The sequence below is a fragment of the Hippoglossus hippoglossus genome, chromosome 9 (assembly GCF_009819705.1).
Source record: "Hippoglossus hippoglossus isolate fHipHip1 chromosome 9, fHipHip1.pri, whole genome shotgun sequence".
In the NCBI taxonomy this organism is placed as follows: domain Eukaryota; kingdom Metazoa; phylum Chordata; class Actinopteri; order Pleuronectiformes; family Pleuronectidae; genus Hippoglossus; species Hippoglossus hippoglossus.
This window is the reverse complement of record NC_047159.1, coordinates 18,053,841-18,075,110: the sequence shown is the minus strand read 5'-3', so window position 1 is coordinate 18,075,110 and position 21,270 is coordinate 18,053,841. Positions and strand designations below refer to the sequence as shown.

The 21,270-nt window shown below is 38.5% G+C and overlaps 2 protein-coding genes across 3 annotated transcripts; both read left to right on the top strand.

The window, feature by feature from the left end:
- Positions 1–1,909: 1,909 nt before the first annotated feature.
- On the top strand, positions 1,910–9,396 carry rbm19 (RNA binding motif protein 19). 2 transcript variants are annotated; one of them, XM_034596142.1, is made up of 24 exons: positions 1,910–2,066; positions 2,316–2,498; positions 2,587–2,700; positions 2,930–2,974; positions 3,608–3,852; positions 4,424–4,712; positions 4,814–4,873; positions 4,986–5,064; positions 5,159–5,230; positions 5,491–5,700; positions 5,793–5,923; positions 6,029–6,156; positions 6,251–6,347; positions 6,468–6,578; positions 6,672–6,872; positions 7,096–7,165; positions 7,288–7,439; positions 7,520–7,580; positions 7,824–7,903; positions 7,995–8,050; positions 8,366–8,482; positions 8,584–8,689; positions 8,840–8,960; positions 9,052–9,396. In XM_034596142.1, exons 1-24 carry the CDS (start codon positions 2,031–2,033, stop codon positions 9,132–9,134), a joined length of 2,847 nt encoding a protein of 948 aa, XP_034452033.1. In that variant the 5' UTR covers positions 1,910–2,030; the 3' UTR covers positions 9,135–9,396. The 2 variants fall into 2 exon arrangements, with proteins under 2 accessions (XP_034452033.1, XP_034452032.1); XM_034596141.1 differs by having other exon boundaries at positions 3,608–3,860; positions 4,426–4,712.
- Positions 9,397–9,514: 118 nt separating this feature from the next.
- plbd2 (phospholipase B domain containing 2) lies at positions 9,515–17,085 on the top strand. The gene is made up of 12 exons (XM_034596143.1): positions 9,515–9,766; positions 10,589–10,682; positions 10,790–10,948; positions 13,705–13,805; positions 13,919–14,133; positions 14,707–14,801; positions 14,908–15,068; positions 15,431–15,526; positions 15,641–15,712; positions 15,805–15,957; positions 16,107–16,269; positions 16,429–17,085. Exons 1-12 carry the CDS (start codon positions 9,561–9,563, stop codon positions 16,597–16,599), a joined length of 1,686 nt encoding a protein of 561 aa, XP_034452034.1. The 5' UTR covers positions 9,515–9,560; the 3' UTR covers positions 16,600–17,085.
- Positions 17,086–21,270: the final 4,185 nt, after the last annotated feature.

The following is a 21,270-nucleotide window of genomic DNA, read 5'->3' as shown; positions in this document are numbered from 1 at the left end:
AGGTGGAAAACTACTTAACAAAAGTACAGAAAGAGCTGTTTGAATCATCTTTCTTTATGTGAATTAGATTGTCTTTCAGGGTTAAATGGATTCAAATCAAATTTAACTGGAATAACCTCCTGATTGTACCATAACAGGATAACTATGCTTCTGTGTCTTTTTTTACCAGTTACAAAAAACATGACAATGTTTCTTAAAATTTTTTTTAAAATCAGTCCAATAAATTGTTTTGTTGTCCAATTGCTTTTGCTAAAAAATAGAAGCAAGAAAAGGTGGGTGGCTGATTTGTTTCACAAATCCTACAGAGCACTGGTTGTGAATACTTTGGCTCAACCTCCAAAATCCTATAATAGGCTTATATGTAAAATGAAGCACGGTAGCCAATTGAGATCAGATTAGATTTTGAAATTGAATTGGAATTCTTTTCCTTTCCAATTGACAGCACAACTTCATCTAATGAAATCTGTGGCGTGTGATGAGCACAATTCACAAAAAATTTGATTCGAACTTCCGATCTGGCTCGTAAGCGCTTGTAGTCTTAGTAATGTGCTTCGGGGGCTTCATTCATACATTAATGAGACCTAACTCCTGATTTTAATGCCATGCTTAATTTAGCAGGAAATATGTAGACAGCCAGGTGCAACAAGTAGTCATGAGCACTTAACTTACATAGCCGGATTAACCTGTGAGGGGAAACCGGGCACAAATTCACTCTGGGACCCATTCACAACATCCATTCCATATACATTGTTGCAGATTGTTGCTCCTGAGATTTGTTTAGAATTCAAATGTTTGATTATGAAATGTATCTTATATTTTAATGTGTGGCTGCACTGTATATTTTATAGTTATTCACTTTTATCTGCTTTCTCTGTTTCTTTTTATAATCCTATGTTAAGTGTCTTTGAGCATTGTTTATAATGCTATACTGACTATTATTGTTATTATAAATGACTGAATAAGGTTGTGGATTACTTTGGTCTTGAACTTTACACAAAATCATCATGTCCATTCCTTTCTTAGTGAAACTGCCAATACTATAAGCTTTAAGCATGTCACTGAATTATTATTAGCTAAATGTTTTTATATGGTATTTGCGTTGGACCTTTGAGCAAGGCAACACAAAGTGCTTTAATTCACGGACTCTAAAGTAACAGTGGTCTAATGCAATTACCATGAAAACAAACTGGCCTCTGTGACTGTTAACAATATAACTAAATTATTTTGACGGGTGCTTTTATATGTGAGTACAACTTCACAGTCGTAGCTGGTTGAGGTGGAGCCGACTTTAACTATTGTATGTGCTGTTGGATAAGGTAATCAAAAACAATGCATCATGATTACGAGCTAACAATGTGTAAAATCTATGAAGTAAGAAGAATGTTAAATAATTTAGTGATGCAATTTTCTCCAATGAATTGAAGTGCAGTTTAGAGAAAGGATAACAGAGTATTTATACTCAAGTAAAAGTACCTCAAATGTGTAGACCACTTAAATTATAGAAGTACTAACACAAGTAAGAACATTTTATTCAATATTGATAGAGGACAACATATAGTAATCAACATAACAACTTAAAAATAAGCATAAGAAAAGTTAATAGAGTTAGTTTTTTTTTTATATTTGAGTTGTCCAGTGGCAATGTACCTCTTAAGTATTGATTGGAATATCAATACAGTTTAAGACTGCATAATTCCGAGGGAAGGTATTATAGTTAAATTTAGATTTACATGATCTTTTACAAAGAAGTGTTGGAGAGAAGGTTATCTATTTTGTTTCAATATCTCAGAAGAACAAAATTAACGGAGAATATTTATTTATTTTCCATTTAGACAGTGTATGAGTAGATTTCCCGGACCACATTCCATACCAGTTGGTGGCGGTAGTGCGCAATAAGAGTAACGCCACGAAGAAGAAGAAGCTCCTCCTTCTCAACATGGCGGCCTGGTAGCAAGTCCACGCTCGTCTGTTGACATTTATTCAAAAGCTTCTCTTCTGCTTCTGTAGTTGGATTAAAACGTGTTGTAACCATGTCGAGAATCATCGTTAAAAACCTTCCCAACGGGGTGAGTTGTCCGCTATGTTGTTTTTCAGCATAAAGCCGCATGTTGGTGGCGTCCACCTGCAGATGTGTTAACTCTCTCTCTCTCTCTCTGTCTGTCTGTCTGTCTGTCTGTCTGTGTGTGTGTGTGTGTGTCTCTCTCTCTCTCTCTCTCTCTCTGTCTCTGTGTGTGTCTCTCTCTCTGTCTCTCTCTGTGTGTGTGTGTCTCTCTCTCTGTGTGTCTCTCTCTGTGTTTGTGTGCTTGTGTGTGCAGATGAAGGAGGAGCGGTTCAGGTCCATGTTCGCGGCCTTCGGGACCGTCACTGACTGCGCTCTGAAGTTCACCAAGGACGGAAAGTTCCGCAAGTTCGGCTTCGTGGGCTTCAAAACCGAAGAGGATGCGAACGGAGCCCTGAAACATTTCGACAGGAGCTTCGTGGACATGTCCAGAGTCACGGTGAGACGTCCGCATCTCCTCCTCCTCCTGTTGTGGTTGTTAATGACATTTGTTCCACATGTGAACCCGTGGTTGTCGTTTGTTCCAGGTGGAGATGTGTAAAGCGTTTGGAGACCCCACTAAGGCAAAAGCGTGGAGTAAACACACGCAGAGATCAGGCCAGGACAAACCCTCCGTGACCGCAGACGCTGACAGCAAGAAGGTACCTGCACACACTAACCTAGAGAGAGATCACATCAAGTCTGGATCTCTGCGATTATCTCCAGAGGGAAACAAGGAGGAAAATCAACCCTGCATTTTAATCATACTAAAAAGTCTTTCTATGTCATTATCTGTTGTAGCCACGGTGTATTCATTTGTCTTGGTGGAGTACAATGTTATGTTCTGTCATGTCTTCTGAAAAATATTGTCTTTATTACTTCTGTCTTCAGAAAAAGAAGGAACAGAAAAAGGAAGTCAACCCAGCACTTGGAATTGTGAGTTAATCCAGCAGCTAGATTTGCTTGTAGTTTAATGTTAGTGATATAAAATTTGAATGTGGACGATATGTGAATCCTTTTTGGTCCCTACCAAAATGTGCACGTAGCATTGTGTTTAGATACCAGTGTGTGTCACTTCAAAGATTTCACTCTTTGATCAAATACCTACTGAGTTTAGTCTGTTTTTAAAAATGTAACATGTGAGAAATCAAGCTGCTTCTATAACTGTGTTGTAAACAAAAACATGTTTATGGTATTTCTTTCATTTCAGTAGCAAAACTCTAGTATTATATGGACAACAATAAATAATCAGAGTATAACCAGTTCTTAATCACCCATGCATACATTTGCATACTTTAGAGTTGAGTATACATTCATTTCATTTCACAGATTTATCAAGCCATCAATTCATTTTCAGCATTGACGTATCTACAACATCCATGTTCCTGTCTTTATAATATACCTGTGAGAATGTCTTACTTTGAGGGATTACAGCATTATAGTTTACTTGTATTTAAATCTCAGGTTCATACTGCATTAGTCTTGCAAAATCCAATAAACATCTGTCTGTCTGTGATATTTGATCATTTGTTTACACATGCTGTTTTTTTAATTTAATTCTCGTCTCAGCTGGAAGAAGACCAGGTGTTCAAGGAGTTTCTGTCAGTTCATCAGAATCGAAGCCAAGTACCGACCTGGGCGAACGACACTTTGCAGCAAACAGCTGATCCTCCTGACAGCGGACAGACAAAGACTCAGGGCAAGAAGAAGGTCGCTTCAGATGATTACCTCAACTTTGATTCAGAGCAGTCGGATGATGAGGAGGAGGAGGAGGAGAAGGAGGAGGAAGAGGAGGACGAAGAGGAAGATGATGAAAATGAAGGTTGGTAATACTGGGTCCCTTCCTCTCGTACACAGCTTAAAGCTTGGTCCCAGTTAAGCAGCTGGATCCTCTGAAGTCTGGATTTACAAGATACTTCAGGAAAATCCGTTAATGTACATTTACTATCAACGAGGTCTCAGTTGTAAACCTGCAAATATTTGACTTTAAAGACTCATTTAAGGAGCACTTGGTTCAACCTGGCCTCAAGGTCTTTTCAAGAGCCAGTGTTTTTGAACCATGTACTTTGTAGGATGTAGCCCTCGAACTGGAACAACATTTATGGGATATGACAAAAAAGAAAAACTAGGAGTAAGAATGAATATATAGGATATGAATTATTACATAATATATTATAGTATGATCTACCATACATACATACATAGTAAAAGCAAACATTCACACAAACATACTCAAATAAAATACAATTTAACTTGTACACTTGCAATTGCAGTGTACAAATATGGTTGCAACAATTCTACATATTGCTGTTATAGACATTTTTACAGTATGAATGCAAAGATATAATTGACTGGATTAAATACGAGTGGCATGTTTTTGTTTTCAGGTGCCACTAAAGAAGCATTGAAGTCTGGTTTGTCAGATATGGATTACCTGCGGTCGAAGGTGGCACAGACAGACGACACCATGGAGGAGAGCGTAGAGAAGGATGAGGAGGAGAAGGAGGATGGTGATGATGATGGAGGGGATGATGAAGACGAGGAGCCTGGTTCTGTGCAGCCTGCAGACAGTGCCTATGAGAGTGGTGAAAGAGAAAACAGCTCCAAGACCAAACTTTCAGCTTCTTCTGAGGATAAGAAGCAGAAAAAAGTCAAGAAAACTGCCACACAGGAGGTGAGTGCTGAAAAACATCCATCGTTACACATTAAAGCTCAGGACAGCACGGGGTTTGCTTTCAGTTTGTATTTGTTAACACACTCATCTGTTTGTTACAGATGGAGCCAACGACAGAGTTCACAGTGAAGTTGAGAGGAGCTCCTTTCAACGTTAAAGAGGTGACTGAACACGAGTTTTGGGATTTCAGAGGTGCAGTGAAGATGCTCTGCCTTAAAACGCTCAGTACATTTCAGAGACTTAAATATTTATTTTTATGTGTTACGTGAATAGCAACAAATTAAAGAGTTCATGACCCCGCTGAAGCCTGCAGCCATCAGGATCGGGAAGAACGAAAGCGGGAATAGAACAGGTAAGTTACTGAAAACGATGATGACAGTACTGTAAATGTCTATGTAGACTTTACACAGATGTAAAAACACAGATGTCTTATGTGTGTGTTTCAGGTTATGTGTACGTGGACTTACATTCTGAAGAAGAGGTGAAAAAGGCCTTGAAGAAGAATAAAGACTATATAGGTAATTATTTCTGTACTGTACATAATGTTTCGCTGCATGTCATTGGAGATATGACAGGAGGTGGTGGTCAAAATATCTTCCACTGCTGGCTGTTAAGATTTTGTATAAACAATATACTCATTTGTCCCAGATTTGCTAATTGACAAACAAAGAGAACAATATTGTTAATTAAGAAAATGTCTGAGACCGTTGTGTTGACATTTTGTCTGCATTACATCTGCCTTGTCTTAAAATGTCACACATTGTGTCTGTGGTTTCAGGGGGACGTTACATCGAGGTGTTCTGCATCGATGGTAATCAGGGTAAAGGCAAGAGGGACCGAAAGGAAAAAGAAATTGACAGAAACTTCACCAGGACGCTCAAGGAGGATGAGGAGGAGGAAGATGTTGCAGAGTCCGGTCGACTTTTTGTCAGAAACCTGCCTTACACCTGCACAGAGGAAGAGATCAATGAGCTGTTTGCTAAACATGGTGAGAGAGAAAAAAAACACGCACACAAGCCTGTCCCTGCAGAAATAGGTTCTCTCCTTTCCGAGTTTATTCTAAATTTACCATCTTTACAGGTCCAATATCTGAAGTGCTCTTCCCGATCGACAATCTGACAAAGAAACCTAAAGGGTTTGCTTTCATCACCTACATGATACCAGAGAATGCAGTGACAGCTCTTGTTCAGTTGGATGGACACATATTTCAGGTATTTGATCTCAAACAGATTTTTTAGATATCTTCCCTAGAAGATGTGCACCTGTAGATATAGTAGATGTACAGGTTTAAAAGGTTCTGTCTCTCTTGCTTTTAGGGCAGGATGCTTCACCTGCTTCCCTCCACTGTGAAGAAGGAAAAGGCTGAATCCTCAGATGCTGGTGGTCCGGGCTCTTCAACTTACAAACGACAAAAAGATGCTAAGGATAAAGCTTCAAGTTCCAGGTAAACGTCCCAGGTCCCATTAATCCTCTGCTTCTCTTCTGCTTCTTTGTGGTTTTTCTTTAAAGTTACTCAAGACCTTTCTGCTTCTTTCCAGTTCACACAATTGGAACACCCTGTTCGTCGGCACAAGTGCAGTGGCAGATGCTATTGCTGAAAAATACAACACCACAAAAAGCCAAGTTCTGGACCATGTGTGTGACACTGCATTCTATTTGTTTTTTTTATATATTAATGGTTATAACAGCATGTGCATTGTAAAGCAGAATACACATTAAGCATCCCTCCTCTTTGGTTATTGCCCTCCCCTGCAGGAGGCCAAGGGAAGTGTTGCAGTGAGGATGGCTCTGGGAGAAACACAAATCGTCCAGGAGACTAGACAGTTCCTACTCGACAACAGTGTCAGTTTGGATTCCTTCAGTCAGGTACTTTACATTACTTCACTGCTTTATGGAGCCTTTACTCTCGTAGCTATGGTTAATATTGTTGTGTGTTTGTGCCCCCGCCCTGGTGTCCAGGCTGCAGCAGAGAGGAGTAAAACTGTGATCCTGGTGAAAAACCTTCCAACTGGAGTCTCTGTATCAGAGCTGGAGGAACTCTTCTCTCCTCACGGCTCTTTGGGTCGAGTGCTGCTGCCACCGTCAGGCCTCACCGGCATCATCGAGTTCCTGGAGCCGACTGAAGCAAAACGAGGCTTTACAAGGCTGGCCTACAGCAAGGTGTGTGTGTGTGTGTGTGTGTGTGTGTGTGTGTGTGTGTGTGTGTGTGTGTGTGTGTGTGTGTGTGTGTGTGTGTGTGTGTGTGTGTGTGTGTGTGTGTGTGTGTGTGTGTGTGTGTGTGTGTGTGTGTGTGTGTGTGTGTGTGTGTTTCACCTGCATAGGCTGCCCATTCAGTGTGTGTTGAGAGGAGACACTGAAGACTTTTATTTCCTTCTTATTGCAGTTTCAACATGTCCCGCTGTACTTGGAGTGGGCACCTGTCGGCGTGTTTGTGGCAGCTAAACCAGAACCAGGTAGAATCCCTCCAACACAGACTCATAAACTTCACACTCTTCTCAAATTTTGTATTTTTTAAACATGCAGGAGATAAAATATAATTGATATCTAAAATATGTGTTGTATCTGTCTAACAAAGTACCAGAGAAAGAGGAGGCAGTGAAAGAAGACAAGAAGGAGGCGGAAGAGGAGGAAGAAGAAGAGGAGGAGGAAGAGGAGGAATCTGCTCCTGGTTCCACACTTTTCATTAAGAATCTTAATTTCAGCACAACAGAGGAGAAGCTACAGGAGGTGGGTCATATTTCATTCATATGCAATATTGTAATTCATAAATACAACTCTGCTATATATCTTTTATTTGTCTGTTGTAGACATTCTCCAAATGTGGCAAGGTAACATCCTGCACCATCTCCAAGAAGAAAGATAAATCAGGTATCAAAAAGAAATGGAATCCCTCATCTGAAAATGAATATTGATTTATTGGAGTTTCATTTGTGAGAAAAACACTCAACAGTGCATTTGTCATATTTTTCTGCATTATCATCCAAAGTAAGATTACAGACTCACAGTGATCACACATCATTAATCTAAATTTATGTGATTCTGTGAATGTTGTCATGCTTAGGGAGAGCAGCTGGTGAGTTAACCGCCCTGTGTTTTTGTTCTGACTCTCAGGAAAGATGTTGTCCATGGGCTATGGCTTTGTCCAGTATCAGACGGCAGAGGGAGCACAGAAGGCCCTGAGGCAGCTGCAGGTACCAGCTCCATTTCCACATTAAAACTCTTGTCAACCTTTGTCCACTACCTGGTTTTATGTACATTCTCTTATTCTCTACCGCCCTCCAGCACTGTTCTGTGGAGGATCACGAGTTAGAGCTGAAGATTTCTGAGAGAGCCACAAAGTAAGATTTAGTAAACATTGTTCAATAAAAACTGCAATTGCATATGTTTTAAAAAACTGTGAAAGTAAAAATGTAATTAAAAAGGTAAAGTGGTAAATCAGGACTGTTGGGAACTAGTGTTTTTAGGTGTTCACAGGGTCATTATGACATGTGAACTCCTGTTGTGGAATCGGGCACTAAAATTATCAGTATTGGCTGAAATGTGCATAAAAGTAAAAGCTTTTCATTACTTTAACATGTTGATTGTGATGGTTTGTGGGTCATGTAAACTTTTCCTGTCGTCGCTACCCATTTAATATTTTTCCCCTTGTGCAGGATGACCGAGGTGTCCAGAAAGAGGAAGCAACTCGAGAAGAAGCCGACCGGATCCAAGATCCTTGTGCGCAATGTCCCCTTCCAGGCCAGTGTCAGGGAAGTTCGAGAACTCTTCAGGTAGGGGTCACACACAAACAACTGCTTTTTTCTTTGATGAGAGAAAGGTTGAGAGGGAGATAATTCATTAACGCTCTGATTTCTTGCCTCTGTTCTCTCAGTACATTCGGAGAGCTGAAGACGGTCCGCCTACCGAAAAAAGCAGCTGGTACAGGGAAACATAGAGGCTTTGGCTTTGTGGATTTCCTCACCAAACAGGATGCAAAGGTTTGTGTGTGATTTTGATTTAGGTTCTAAAAGGTAATAGCCTAAAAGGTGCATATTTATGGCACACAGAGCCCCTCCATTGCTATAGTATAGTAAGTTGTACAATATTATGCTATGATCTTAAATTCTATGTGCCTGTTTTCTCCATAGAAAGCATTTGCTGCACTTTGCCACAGCACCCATCTGTACGGGAGGCGCCTCGTGCTGGAGTGGGCTGATGCTGAGGAAACTGTGGAAACACTGAGACGGAAAACAGCCGAGCATTTTCATGGTAAATCTACATACAAATACTATCCATGAAATGATGTAATTGCTCTATACTCGGTTTTTTTTTCATACAACTTATTTGTTCCTCATTTCAGTGGCCTCCAAAAAGCCGCGAAAGGCAGGAGCATTGGAGGAAACAATGGGAAAAATGGAAACTGAAGGGGGAGGGGAAAACTGAGGTCCCTGAACGTCTCTGTGGCTGTGAAACCTGCGACACAATTCTGACCAGTGCTCCTTTGTATTTCTGTGAATAGGACTGTAAAGGAAATATGGACCTTACAGAAATGTGCAGAAGGAACTGGTGATAAATTTATCAGTTCATCAAAGTTTTGTGATAAAATTTGAAATCTTTGTATTTCTGAAATTACACACGTTTTTGTATAAAATTAACAACATGATCGGAGTGATGTCAGTTTTTATATAAAATTTTATTCCATGATTTAAAAGTTGTTTGTTACTTTATGTCTCATGTTGTGTTGTTGTGGCTGACATAAATAACTTTAAAAAAAAACACAGGAAGAAGTCTTTTATTTTGAAAGTACGTTGTTGAGTAGTGTCAGGTGACCAGTCCCCCGCAGCATCATGTGACTTGGCTCATTTGAACATGGCGTCCAGGATAAACAAGATGTTTTCTGTGGGGAGTTTCAGCTCAGCTTCTGTAGCTTTCTACGTGTTGTGTTTAACGTGCGTCCGAGCCGAGATAAAGTCCGCGGTGATTGACGGGCAGAGCGGGGAGCTGTCTGTGGTGGACGGGTTTCAGAAGGACTTTGTAGCCTGGGCCAACTTCACTGATGACATCCAAACATCAGGGTGAGGAGAATGTGTCTGTGTATGCAGACGTGTTTTCTTAGTTATACCTTTAACATTTATAACCTTTCTCCTCCGTCCTTCTCTGTGCTGCTGGGTCAAGATATCAGCTGACATCACAAACCTATTGTCTAACTTATCTGAGTTGGGTAAAGCTTTGGCTGCAACTAACGAGAATTTTTATGATGAGTTATCATATCAATTATTTTTACTTTATTTGTTTTGTCTATAGTTCACAATAACAAAGGAAAATGTCCGACACACATTTCTCACTAGGCCACGACCGATATGTGTTTTTTACGCCCTATACCGATATTGGGAAGAAACAAAAAAGTGTGATACAGAAATATTGGCTGATAAATATACATTGTAAAAAAAAAGGCAATGTTTATAATCAAATTTATGACCAATACAACACAAATGCCACCAAATATATAGAATTTAAATTAATTTAATTTTTTTCTCCATTGTTAATTCTGTAAAATAAAAGTTTTGATGCAGTCAAACAAAAAACCCCAAACCCATATTTATGTGAAAGTCACCAATACAAAATTATTAAGGCTTCATATTTTACAATTTATATATAAATACTTTACTGTGTGTGGGTGTGTGTGTGTGTGTGGAGAGGGACAGGTTAAATACAACCAATATGTGTGTTTTTTCTTTAAAATATGTTGTTTCCATACCCTCAAACATACACAACGATACAGATGTCTCATCAGCAGTTTCTTTTTTTTGGTTTTTTATTTTTAAATTAAATTTGAAACCTTCACAAAGATCATATATATTTTGTCTTTTTTCATGATTCCAATGTGCTCTCTTCAGCTGGTCTTTCTTGGAGGTCACTACCAGTAGTAAGTACAATGACAGTATCCAGGCTTATGCTGCTGGAGCAGTGGAGGCTGCCGTCACATCTCAGGTTGGTATCCACCCTCACTCTCCTGCTGTCATTGTGCTTTGATTTAGATGTAGTCCAAAGGTTCTGTTTACTCACTTCGTTCTGCATTGCTATCCATGTTTCTGTAGCTCATCTACAAGCACTGGATGAACACGCTGATGGGCTACTGTGGGCCCTTTAAGACTCAGGCCGGTTACTGTGAGCGCCTTAAGGCTTTCATCACAACCAATCTGCAGTGGATTCAAGACCAAATAGAGAAAAATCCAAACTCACCGTACTGGTACCAGGTACTGAGCATTTGTAGGATGGATAAAATCTCCAGAAAGCACCTAAAAACACAGTTTTGTATTTCGTCCAAAATATGAGAAAAAAAATGAAAAAAAGTCATACTTTGGTATGACCTCCAAAATAGGTTAAAAACGTCAAAAAGTGTCTAGAAAGCACCTAAAAACACAGTTTTGTATTTCGTCCAAAATATGAGGAAAAAAAATGAAAAAAAGTCATATTTTGGTATGACGTCCAAAATAGGTTAAAAACGTCAAAAAGTGGCTAGAAAGCACCTAAAAACACAGTTTTGTATTTCGTCCAAAATATGAGAAAAAAAATGAAAAAAAGTCATACTTTGGTATGACGTCCAAAATAGGTTAAAAACGTCAAAAAGTGGCTAGAAAGCACCTAAAAACACAGTTTTGTATTTCGTCCAAAATATGAGAAAAAAAAATGAAAAAAAGTCATACTGTGGTATGACCTCCAAAATAGGTTAAAAACGTCAAAAAGTGGCTAGAAAGCACCTAAAAACACAGTTTTGTATTTCGTCCAAAATATGAGAAAAAAAATGAAAAAAAGTCATGCTTTGGTATGACCTCCAAAATAGGTTAAAAACGTCAAAAAGTGGCTAGAAAGCACCTAAAAACACAGTTTTGTATTTCGTCCAAAATATGAGAAATAAAAATGAAAAAAAGTCATACTTTGGTATGACGTCCAAAATAGGTTAAAAACGTCAAAAAGTGCCTAGAAAGCACCTAAAAACACAGTTTTGTATTTCGTCCAAAATATGAGAAATAAAAATGAAAAAAAGTCATATTTTGGTATGACCTCCAAAATAGGTTAAAAACGTCAAAAAGTGCCTAGAAAGCACCTAAAAACACAGTTTTGTATTTCGTCAAAAATATGAGAAAAAAAATGAAAAAAAGTCATGCTTTGGTATGACCTCCAAAATAGGTTAAAAACGTCAAAACGTGGCTAGAAAGCACCTAAAAACACAGTTTTGTATTTCGTCCAAAATATGAGAGAAAAAAAATGAAAAAAAGTCATACTTTGATATGACGTCCAAAATAGGTTAAACACGTCAAAAAGTGGCTAGAAAGCACCTAAAAACACAGTTTTGTATTTCGTCCAAAATATGAGAAAAAAAAATGAAAAAAAGTCATACTGTGGTATGACCTCCAAAATAGGTTAAAAACGTCAAAAAGTGGCTAGAAAGCACCTAAAAACACAGTTTTGTATTTCGTCCAAAATATGAGAAAAAAAATGAAAAAAAGTCATGCTTTGGTATGACCTCCAAAATAGGTTAAAAACGTCAAAAAGTGGCTAGAAAGCACCTAAAAACACAGTTTTGTATTTCGTCCAAAATATGAGAAATAAAAATGAAAAAAAGTCATACTTTGGTATGACGTCCAAAATAGGTTAAAAACATCAAAAAGTGCCTAGAAAGCACCTAAAAACACAGTTTTGTATTTCGTCCAAAATATGAGAAATAAAAATGAAAAAAAGTCATATTTTGGTATGACCTCCAAAATAGGTTAAAAACGTCAAAAAGTGGCTAGAAAGCACCTAAAAACACAGTTTTGTATTTCGTCCAAAATATGAGAAAAAAAATGAAAAAAAGTCATGCTTTGGTATGACCTCCAAAATAGGTTAAAAACGTCAAAAAGTGCCTAGAAAGCACCTAAAAACACAGTTTTGTATTTCGTCCAAAATATGAGAAAAAAAATGAAAAAAAGTCATGCTTTGGTATGACCTCCAAAATAGGTTAAAAACGTCAAAAAGTGGCTAGAAAGCACCTAAAAACACAGTTTTGTATTTCGTCCAAAATATGAGAAAAAAAAATGAAAAAAAGTCATACTTTGATATGACGTCCAAAATAGGTTAAAAACGTCAAAAAGTGGCTAGAAAGCACCTAAAAACACAGTTTTGTATTTCGTCCAAAATATGAGAAAAAAAATGAAAAAAAGTCATGCTTTGGTATGACCTCCAAAATAGGTTAAAAACGTCAAAAAGTGGCTAGAAAGCACCTAAAAACACAGTTTTGTATTTCGTCCAAAATATGAGAAAAAAAATGAAAAAAAGTCATATTTTGGTATGACCTCCAAAATAGGTTAAAAACGTCAAAAAGTGGCTAGAAAGCACCTAAAAACACAGTTTTGTATTTCATCCAAAATATGAGAAAAAAAATGAAAAAAAGTCATACTTTGGTATGACCTCCAAAATAGGTTAAAAACGTCAAAAAGTGCCTAGAAAGCACCTAAAAACACAGTTTTGTATTTCGTCCAAAATATGAGAAAAAAAAATGAAAAAAAGTCATACTTTGATATGACGTCCAAAATAGGTTAAAAACGTCAAAAAGTGGCTAGAAAGCACCTAAAAACACAGTTTTGTATTTCGTCCAAAATATGAGAAATAAAAATGAAAAAAAGTCATATTTTGGTATGACGTCCAAAATAGGTTAAAAACGTCAAAAAGTGCCTAGAAAGCATCTAAAAACACAGTTTTGTATTTCGTCCAAAATATGAGAAAAAAAATGAAAAAAAGTCATGCTTTGGTATGACCTCCAAAATAGGTTAAAAACGTCAAAAAGTGCCTAGAAAGCACCTAAAAACACAGTTTTGTATTTCGTCCAAAATATGAGAAATAAAAATGAAAAAAAGTCATACTTTGGTATGACGTCCAAAATAGGTTAAAAACGTCAAAAAGTGGCTAGAAAGCACCTAAAAACAGGTCCATGACAATATGTTTCAGTGTGTGTGTTTGTTTTTCTTGTCAGGTGCGTCTGGCCCTGCTGCAGCTGAAAGGTCTGGAGGATAGCTACAACGACGAGCTGTCACTTCCCATGGGGCCGCTCTCCTTCAATCCATTTGGTTTCCTGTTAGTGCTTATCTCCACTTTGTATTAATCAAACATGCTTTATCACTGTTTCTGAGATCATACTTCTTTTTCTTGATGTCTCACACATTTTCACTGATTCTCTGTCTGACCAGTCTCTTCCAGCTGGGCGGGGATCTTGAGGATTTGGAATCAGCTCTGAACAAATCAAGCCAAACGCGACCTCTTGGATCTGGTTCCTGCTCTGCTCTCATTAAGCTGTTGCCAAACAATAAGGAACTGCTGGTGTCACATGACACCTGGAACACCTACCAGGCCATGCTCCGTATTATGAAGAAATATATGTTTGACTTCAAAGTCTCTCCTTTAGGTACTTTACTGATTTGATTGTGTCTCTGGTTTTAGTCTCTTTTTATTATATTAAAGGAATAGTTCAACATTTTGGCCAAAATGCTTATATGCATTCTTGTGTTAGGGGAGAATATCAATTGCGCTCCCATGACTGCGCAGTAAATATGTAGCCACAGCCGGTTAGCTTAGCTCAGCATAAAAACCGGAGGTGACCTCTAGCTTGGCTCTATACTGACTTCCTCAATTGGTGTCGGGGCAACGTTTTCGCAACAAGATTCTGAGAAACAGTCTGTGACATAAAACCGAAACATTCTCTCTTCAGACTTTGGTTTTTGTGAGGATTAAACAATCAAGATATGTGTTAATAGAGTGAGGTTAAGAGATGTTGGTTGTTAGTCCTGGACAAACAACCAACAGAGTTCAATATAACTCTTGGCATAAAAGCAAACATGTTTTCCCAATATGTCAAACTATTCTTTAATCAGCTTTTTTTTCAGTTTTTCCTAACATTGAAAGCACCAGCAAAATATTGGCAGCGTTGTTATTTATATATGTGGGAATATAGTTTAAGGTGCTCTGTTTTCTATTTCAGACAATTATTTTATTCTTGGGAGAATTCAGGCATTCTCATCTTACCCTGGTTCGATCTTCTCTGGAGATGACTTTTATATCCTCAGTAGCGGCTTGGTGAGAACTCCTTATGCTTGGCAAATGTAATACATTTAAAATAATACATTTCAGTATTTGAATATGTTATTTTATTAGGTGGACTTTCTTGTTCTTGTGTCTGCAGGTTACGTTGGAAACTACTATCGGCAACAGCAACCCTGCTCTGTGGAAGTTTGTGCAGCCCACAGGAAGCGTCATGGAATGGCTGAGGAACATTGTGGCTAATCGACTGGCTGTTACTGGCAAGGAATGGGCCGAGATATTCACCAAGTACAACAGCGGAACGTGAGTTTCACACACCAGAAAGAATTCGGCTCGCGTTACTTTTTAACCAGCACTAACACCACTTTGTTCAGATGTGATCCTCTCCTCTGTTATTTGTCTTGTGTTCAAAATTCCCACTGATGACAAGATTAGATGCAGTGTTATGTAAACTTGCACAGACATGTGGGTTGATGAGAGTAAAGGAAGTAGAAGAAGGCCAGTTGTAATCAGGAGTTCAGTGGTGTCATACGTCTATAATGGGGTCATCATGCTCTATGTTTGATGTCATCTGCTGAGTCAGTTGATTCAACTTCAGTTACATTTACAGTAAATAAATGAAAGATAATCAGTTTGGACCATGTGTTTGTTTGTTTATTTTCTAGGTATAACAATCAGTGGATGATTGTAGACTATAAGTACTTTACTCCGGGGAAGACTGATATCAAGGAGGACCTCTTTGTTGTGTTGGAGCAGATTCCGTAAGTCTTTACATTCAACCTTTAATCAAACCAACTGTATTTCTGCAGACATCTCGTTACGCTGTGACAACTCGTTCACTTAGAATAAGCTTTTCTCTTCTTGTAATGCTACAGGGGACTTGTTGTTTACGCTGACAAAACTGAGGAATTGATGAAGAAAGGATATTGGGCCAGTTACAACATACCGTAAGTATCCAGTTAAAAAACTTTTTTATGTAAATGTGGTTGCATGTTTTCAGAATGTAATTTTTCTTTTGTTCGTTCATCCTTCTTTGTAGATACTACCCGGGCATATTTAATGCCAGCGGCTGCAATGAGCTTGTGGAGCAGTTTGGCCCGTGGTTCTCTCTGGAGCAGAATCCTCGGGCTCAGATATTCAGGAGAAACCAGACAGATGTTACAGATGTGGACTCAATGGTTCGCCTCATGAGGTAAGGTCTTTGTGTTACACAGGTTTGAGGTGAGCATTTCAGTCATTTGCTGGACTGATCTGCAAAATACGATTAAACTTTAACAATACATGATTACATTTTCATAGGAACATTTTATTTTACTTATGAGATGCTGTGTCCCTCCCCAGGTATAACAACTTCAAGGAAGACCCATTATCTAAGTGTGAAGGCTGTGATCCCCCTGCCAATGGAGAGAATGCGATCTCAGCTCGTTCGGACCTGAACTCTGCAAATGGAACCTATCCTTTTGGTGCCTTAAGGCAGAGATCACATGGGGGAACTGACATGAAGGTTTTTATTTAATTTTATCTTATGCTTTCTACTTTTATGCGTACTGAATCTTTTGTACATTTTTGGCTTAAATTAAAGTGACTGGTGTGTGAATTAGCTCTTTGCTAAATCAGCTGTATTGTGCGTGCGCTTATCGTGCATGTGTTTGCTCCTCTGCAGATGACCTCCTACGAGATGTTCCGAGACTATGGCATGGTGGCAGTGAGCGGGCCGACCTGGGACCAGGTGCCACCCTTCCAGTGGAGCACTTCCCCTTACAAAGACTTGATGCACATGGGTCACCCTGATACTTGGGCATTCAAGCCTATACAAGTTAGCTGGACTACCTAATTGTTATTATACTATGTGTACAGGTAGCATGAACAAAACTGTCAGCTGTGCTGTTTTAAGTTTTGAAAAAGGGAAACGATACTTAAATGTTGTATGACATGTTTTTTTCTGAACACAGGACAAGTCCTGTTTAATTGGAGTATTGAACTCTTAACAGAACCATCATTCTCACAATCTTACTAAAATGGTGTGTTATATCAGATTTTCATATTTTGTTTTTAAAATGTTGATTTCTAATGCAAAATGTGTGAATATGCAAACAACTGCCTATCTGATGGTTTAGAAATGTATTTGATAGGTGGAAGCACAACTTGCTTTGGAGTAGCAGTACTGATATTGATGCACATGCAGACTTTCTGTCCCACTAACAGCAAATAAGTTAAATGATTTTGAGTAATTCTGTTGCGATGCATTGTTTTAATGATCTATTTTGAAAACTATTTTCTAAATAAACAGTGCCCTGATCATTGTCTTTTTTTAAATATACATTTGTGTCATGCTTGGTCTGTGTAATGCTTGTCAGTTTGATTTTACACATTAAAAGAAACAATAATTGAACATTTGGAGAAAGAAAACTGAATTTGATTTTTTTTTCCCCAATCAGATTAATGTGTAAATCATATTTTTGAATTTTGTTCTTAACTCGTAACAAATTGCAGTATAAGGTTAAAAAAAAAAGGAACATTTTGACAGCCTACCCAGCTTCACACACAATTAGTAGTCTAATTTGGACTACTGTAAAATACATGGCGGCCTCCGTAGAGAGGACCCACTCCCGGTGTAAATATAAAGGAACCATTCTAGGGTAAAGATTTAGATGATTACACATTAGTGAAAACATCACTAGCATTATTTTATATATACGATTTTTGCCGATCACTTCCAGGTCATCAGGAGGAATGTGAAAGGAGTGTGGCTTGGCACCACAGCCTGGTCCCTCCACAACAGACTGACTTCTCTCCCCAACATCCAGAGAGTGGGAACAATCCTGGGCTTCACTGACATGACACAGACCCTGGATCTGCTCACTCCCTACACACAGGAGCTCCCCATCAAACTGAGCAAGGAGAAGTCAGACATGTCGCGTCCAGCAACAACGTCTTACAACAATCCCAGCCCCGAGTGTTGGGACTTATCACCTGCTAACATCAGTTTGGTAGAAGACGCAGCGGTGCAGCGCTCGGATCTGCGTGTGTATGCTGCCATCTACAGCGTGGCAGAGGCACTGCATAAAACTGCTGGAGTGTAATTACCACAGATTATATATAGCCTAACAAAAGGACTTTGACAACATGGCTGATAACTATAAAAATAAAAACTTCCATATCTGCTGGGCGTAATACAGCAATGTGCAAAAAATTGTACTGTTTATATAGCTCTCACTTACTTGTATTTATATTTTAAACTGCAAATCCACATTTTTCTATTTTATTAGGGCCCGAGCACCGAACAGTGTGAGGCCCTATTGAAATTGTAAGGATTTCAATAGGCCCTCCCATGTTTTTCAGGCAAATGAATTGGCTTTTTGAGGGTTTTAACATGCTCAAATTCTTACCAAAATTTGCAGAAAATTATAAAGTGGTGAAAATGTACGTATTCTGGAGTAATTTTAAATGGGCGTGGCAAAATGGCTCAACAGCGCCCCCCGAAACGCGTTCACATTGACCGATCTTCACAAAAATCGATACACAGGTGTATCATGACCAGACAAACAAAAAAGTCTGGAGGTGCAATTTGAAAAACGCAACAGGACGCCCGCCATTTTGCATTTAGTGGCCATTTTGGCCATATTCCACATTTTTACTTTGAGGTACTTGGACCAGGGCTTTCATCAGATCAACTTCAAATTGAGATGAGTGTCATATCAACAAGATGGAGATACAAACTAACTCAAAGATCGATTTTTCGTCACACGGTGTGACCGTGGCGTCAAAGTTTGATTACACGCCATCAAAACACGATGTTCTGTATCTCGGACATACATGGTCCTCGGACATACATGGACCATGAATCCTTTGATGCTGAGCCATCAACAAACAACTCCACTCCAGTTTCCTCTTTACAAACTCCCCCTCATCAGAAAACCACACGACAGCTTCAGCTAAACCAGCTTCCGCCTCATCTGTGGGCCGCAGGGGCTGATGGGAGGTTCGAGGACCCATCTGATCTCACAGCTCGTCCTCGTTAGAGCGCCACTTCTCCTCAGTGTCTCATCTCCAACTGGTTCTTTCTGTTTGGACGGCCAGAGCAATCGGACCTGTAACAGAACTCTGACAGTTCAACCCTCACACCAACACTTTGCTGATCTGGAAGAAAGAACCGCTAACGTTCGGGGCTCAGGTGGAAAAGGAGAGCACAAAGAAGAACTAGAATCACTGAGCTGTGGTCGTATTCCTCCACCAACCAGGGCAGTTTCAGTCCCTCCAGCTGTGACATGTGACACTCACATTATATGAGGTCACTGTGACCTTTGACCTCTGGAGTCTAATAATTGAATCTTTGAGTCCAAGTGATAACTGGTTAAAATATGAAGAAATTCTCTAAAGACATGCTTGATCGAAACGTGTTAAAGAGGACAAAAACATGTTTTGTGAGGCCACAGTGACCTTGACCTTTGACCTTTGACCACCAAATTCTAATCAGGTCGTCCCTGAGTCCAAGTGAAGGTTTGTAGCAAATTTGAAGAAACTCTGTCAAGGTGTTTGTGAGACATCGTGTTCACAAGACTGGGACGGACGAACAATCTGAAACAAGAAGAAGAGAAAAGTAACTAAATTCATAAAATCGTGTGAAACATGAAAATCATCAGGAGCAACAACGCTAACATTTTATATCGTAGTAATGATGTTTCATAATGAACTCATCGTCAGTTATAGCACATGATGATAAACGATTGGTTAATCCTGATAAGCTGTGTCTGTCATCTTGTTGGTCGCTACACTTTATGATGTCATTTTATGACATCATCATGACATCATCATGACATTGTATACCCTTTACCGCCAATAAACCGAACCGAACATGCTAATATTTGCTTATAATCACTAAACACAAAGACCAGCTGAGTTCTGAAAGTATTGGACAAAATAAAAGTTTGACCTGATGGTGGCGCTACATGAAAAGTCAGAGGCTCATCAGAGTTAGTGCGGTTCATCCTGAGGGGAACATGAATGTTGTGTTGGCGTGAACATGAGAGAAACATCGTTGAGCTCAGACGTTTTTTGTCTGAGTCTCTTTCACTGTGGAGTTAATCTTCGGCTCAGGAACCAAATTGTTCGTAACTGGTAAGAAACACTTTTATTTCCCTTCACTGGTTCCATTGTTGAAAATGTGATGAAAAGAGTTTGAACCAGGTTTGATTTTTCCTCGTTAGGACAAACTTCCTCTTACAGACTTTCTGAAATGAACAAACATGTGACAGTGAAATGTCGCTGCACATCAGACAAAATCCTCTTTTTCTGCTTCAGGTTTGTTCAGAGTCTAAAAAGTCTAAAACGTTTTCTAGATTCTCATCAGCTGCTGCAGAAGGAATCGGAGTTTTCTTTCCTCGCTCCTGAAATAAATTCACTGCTTCATGAGCGTCCGTCAAACCTTCTGCCCCGAAAGCTTTGAGACGGATTCGTTACATCTCATTCTTAAACCTGAAATGTTTGCTCAACATTCTGTTTAAAAAATAAGATAAATTAACTAAGTTGTCGTCTCATGATGAATATTTTAAATTAAATCATCATTTTCACAATAACAAAAAATCTACTTAAATAATTATGAAAGTTGCTTAAAAATACCAGACTGATATTTAGGTTTTTAATATAATGCCTGCTGATATATATCAATCTATATATTTTACTAACTCACGGAAAATACATTTTGTATTTAACGTTAAAGATGTTGTTCCGATGAATGCAATTGCCCTTTAATGGTGAATGTGTATTTTTGTGTATAAACAATAATGAGAAATATATTTGGAATAAATTAAAGATAAACAGGTTTGTCAATAGACAAATGTTTTTTCATTATATCCCAAATATTTGTTTTATGATAATATTCTTAATATGACTTAAATATTTCTTGTACCACAACTTATATTTGGTTTGATGTAGAATTTGTTAAAAGTCATGAGGGAACATTTCAGTGTAAATACATCATCATGTAATTATAAATATTTAGTACTCAACCGGCATAAAATAGATATTTTTATACATATATATGAATACGTATAAACAAATCGTATATATCTGTCTCAGTATAAAAGATAGTTACACCTTCACACTTTGTAATAAACAACAAATTATATGACCATTAATGTTTTGTGTGTACTAGCAACAAAATCCTGTAATATTTATATCTTTCATTGTATTTTAAATGATAGAACATGTACACACATTTACAATATGATAGAAATAGTGATAAATATATAAATCTATGATCAAATGAAGTTGAAAGGCTGTGACTGTCGCTCTGATGATATATGTGATGTATAACGATGCCATGCAGCACAGCAGCTGAATCTATCTGTGATGTATCGATGAGGTGTTTCCAGGATCAGACTGTGAAGTGCAGAGCTGCTGTTCATGTGCATGTGTGTTGTCAAACGTCAGTTACGCCCGTGGTGCCGCCCGTGGTGAGCGTGTACCCGGCAGCATCCATAGCCACCCTGGATGGAAAGAGCTC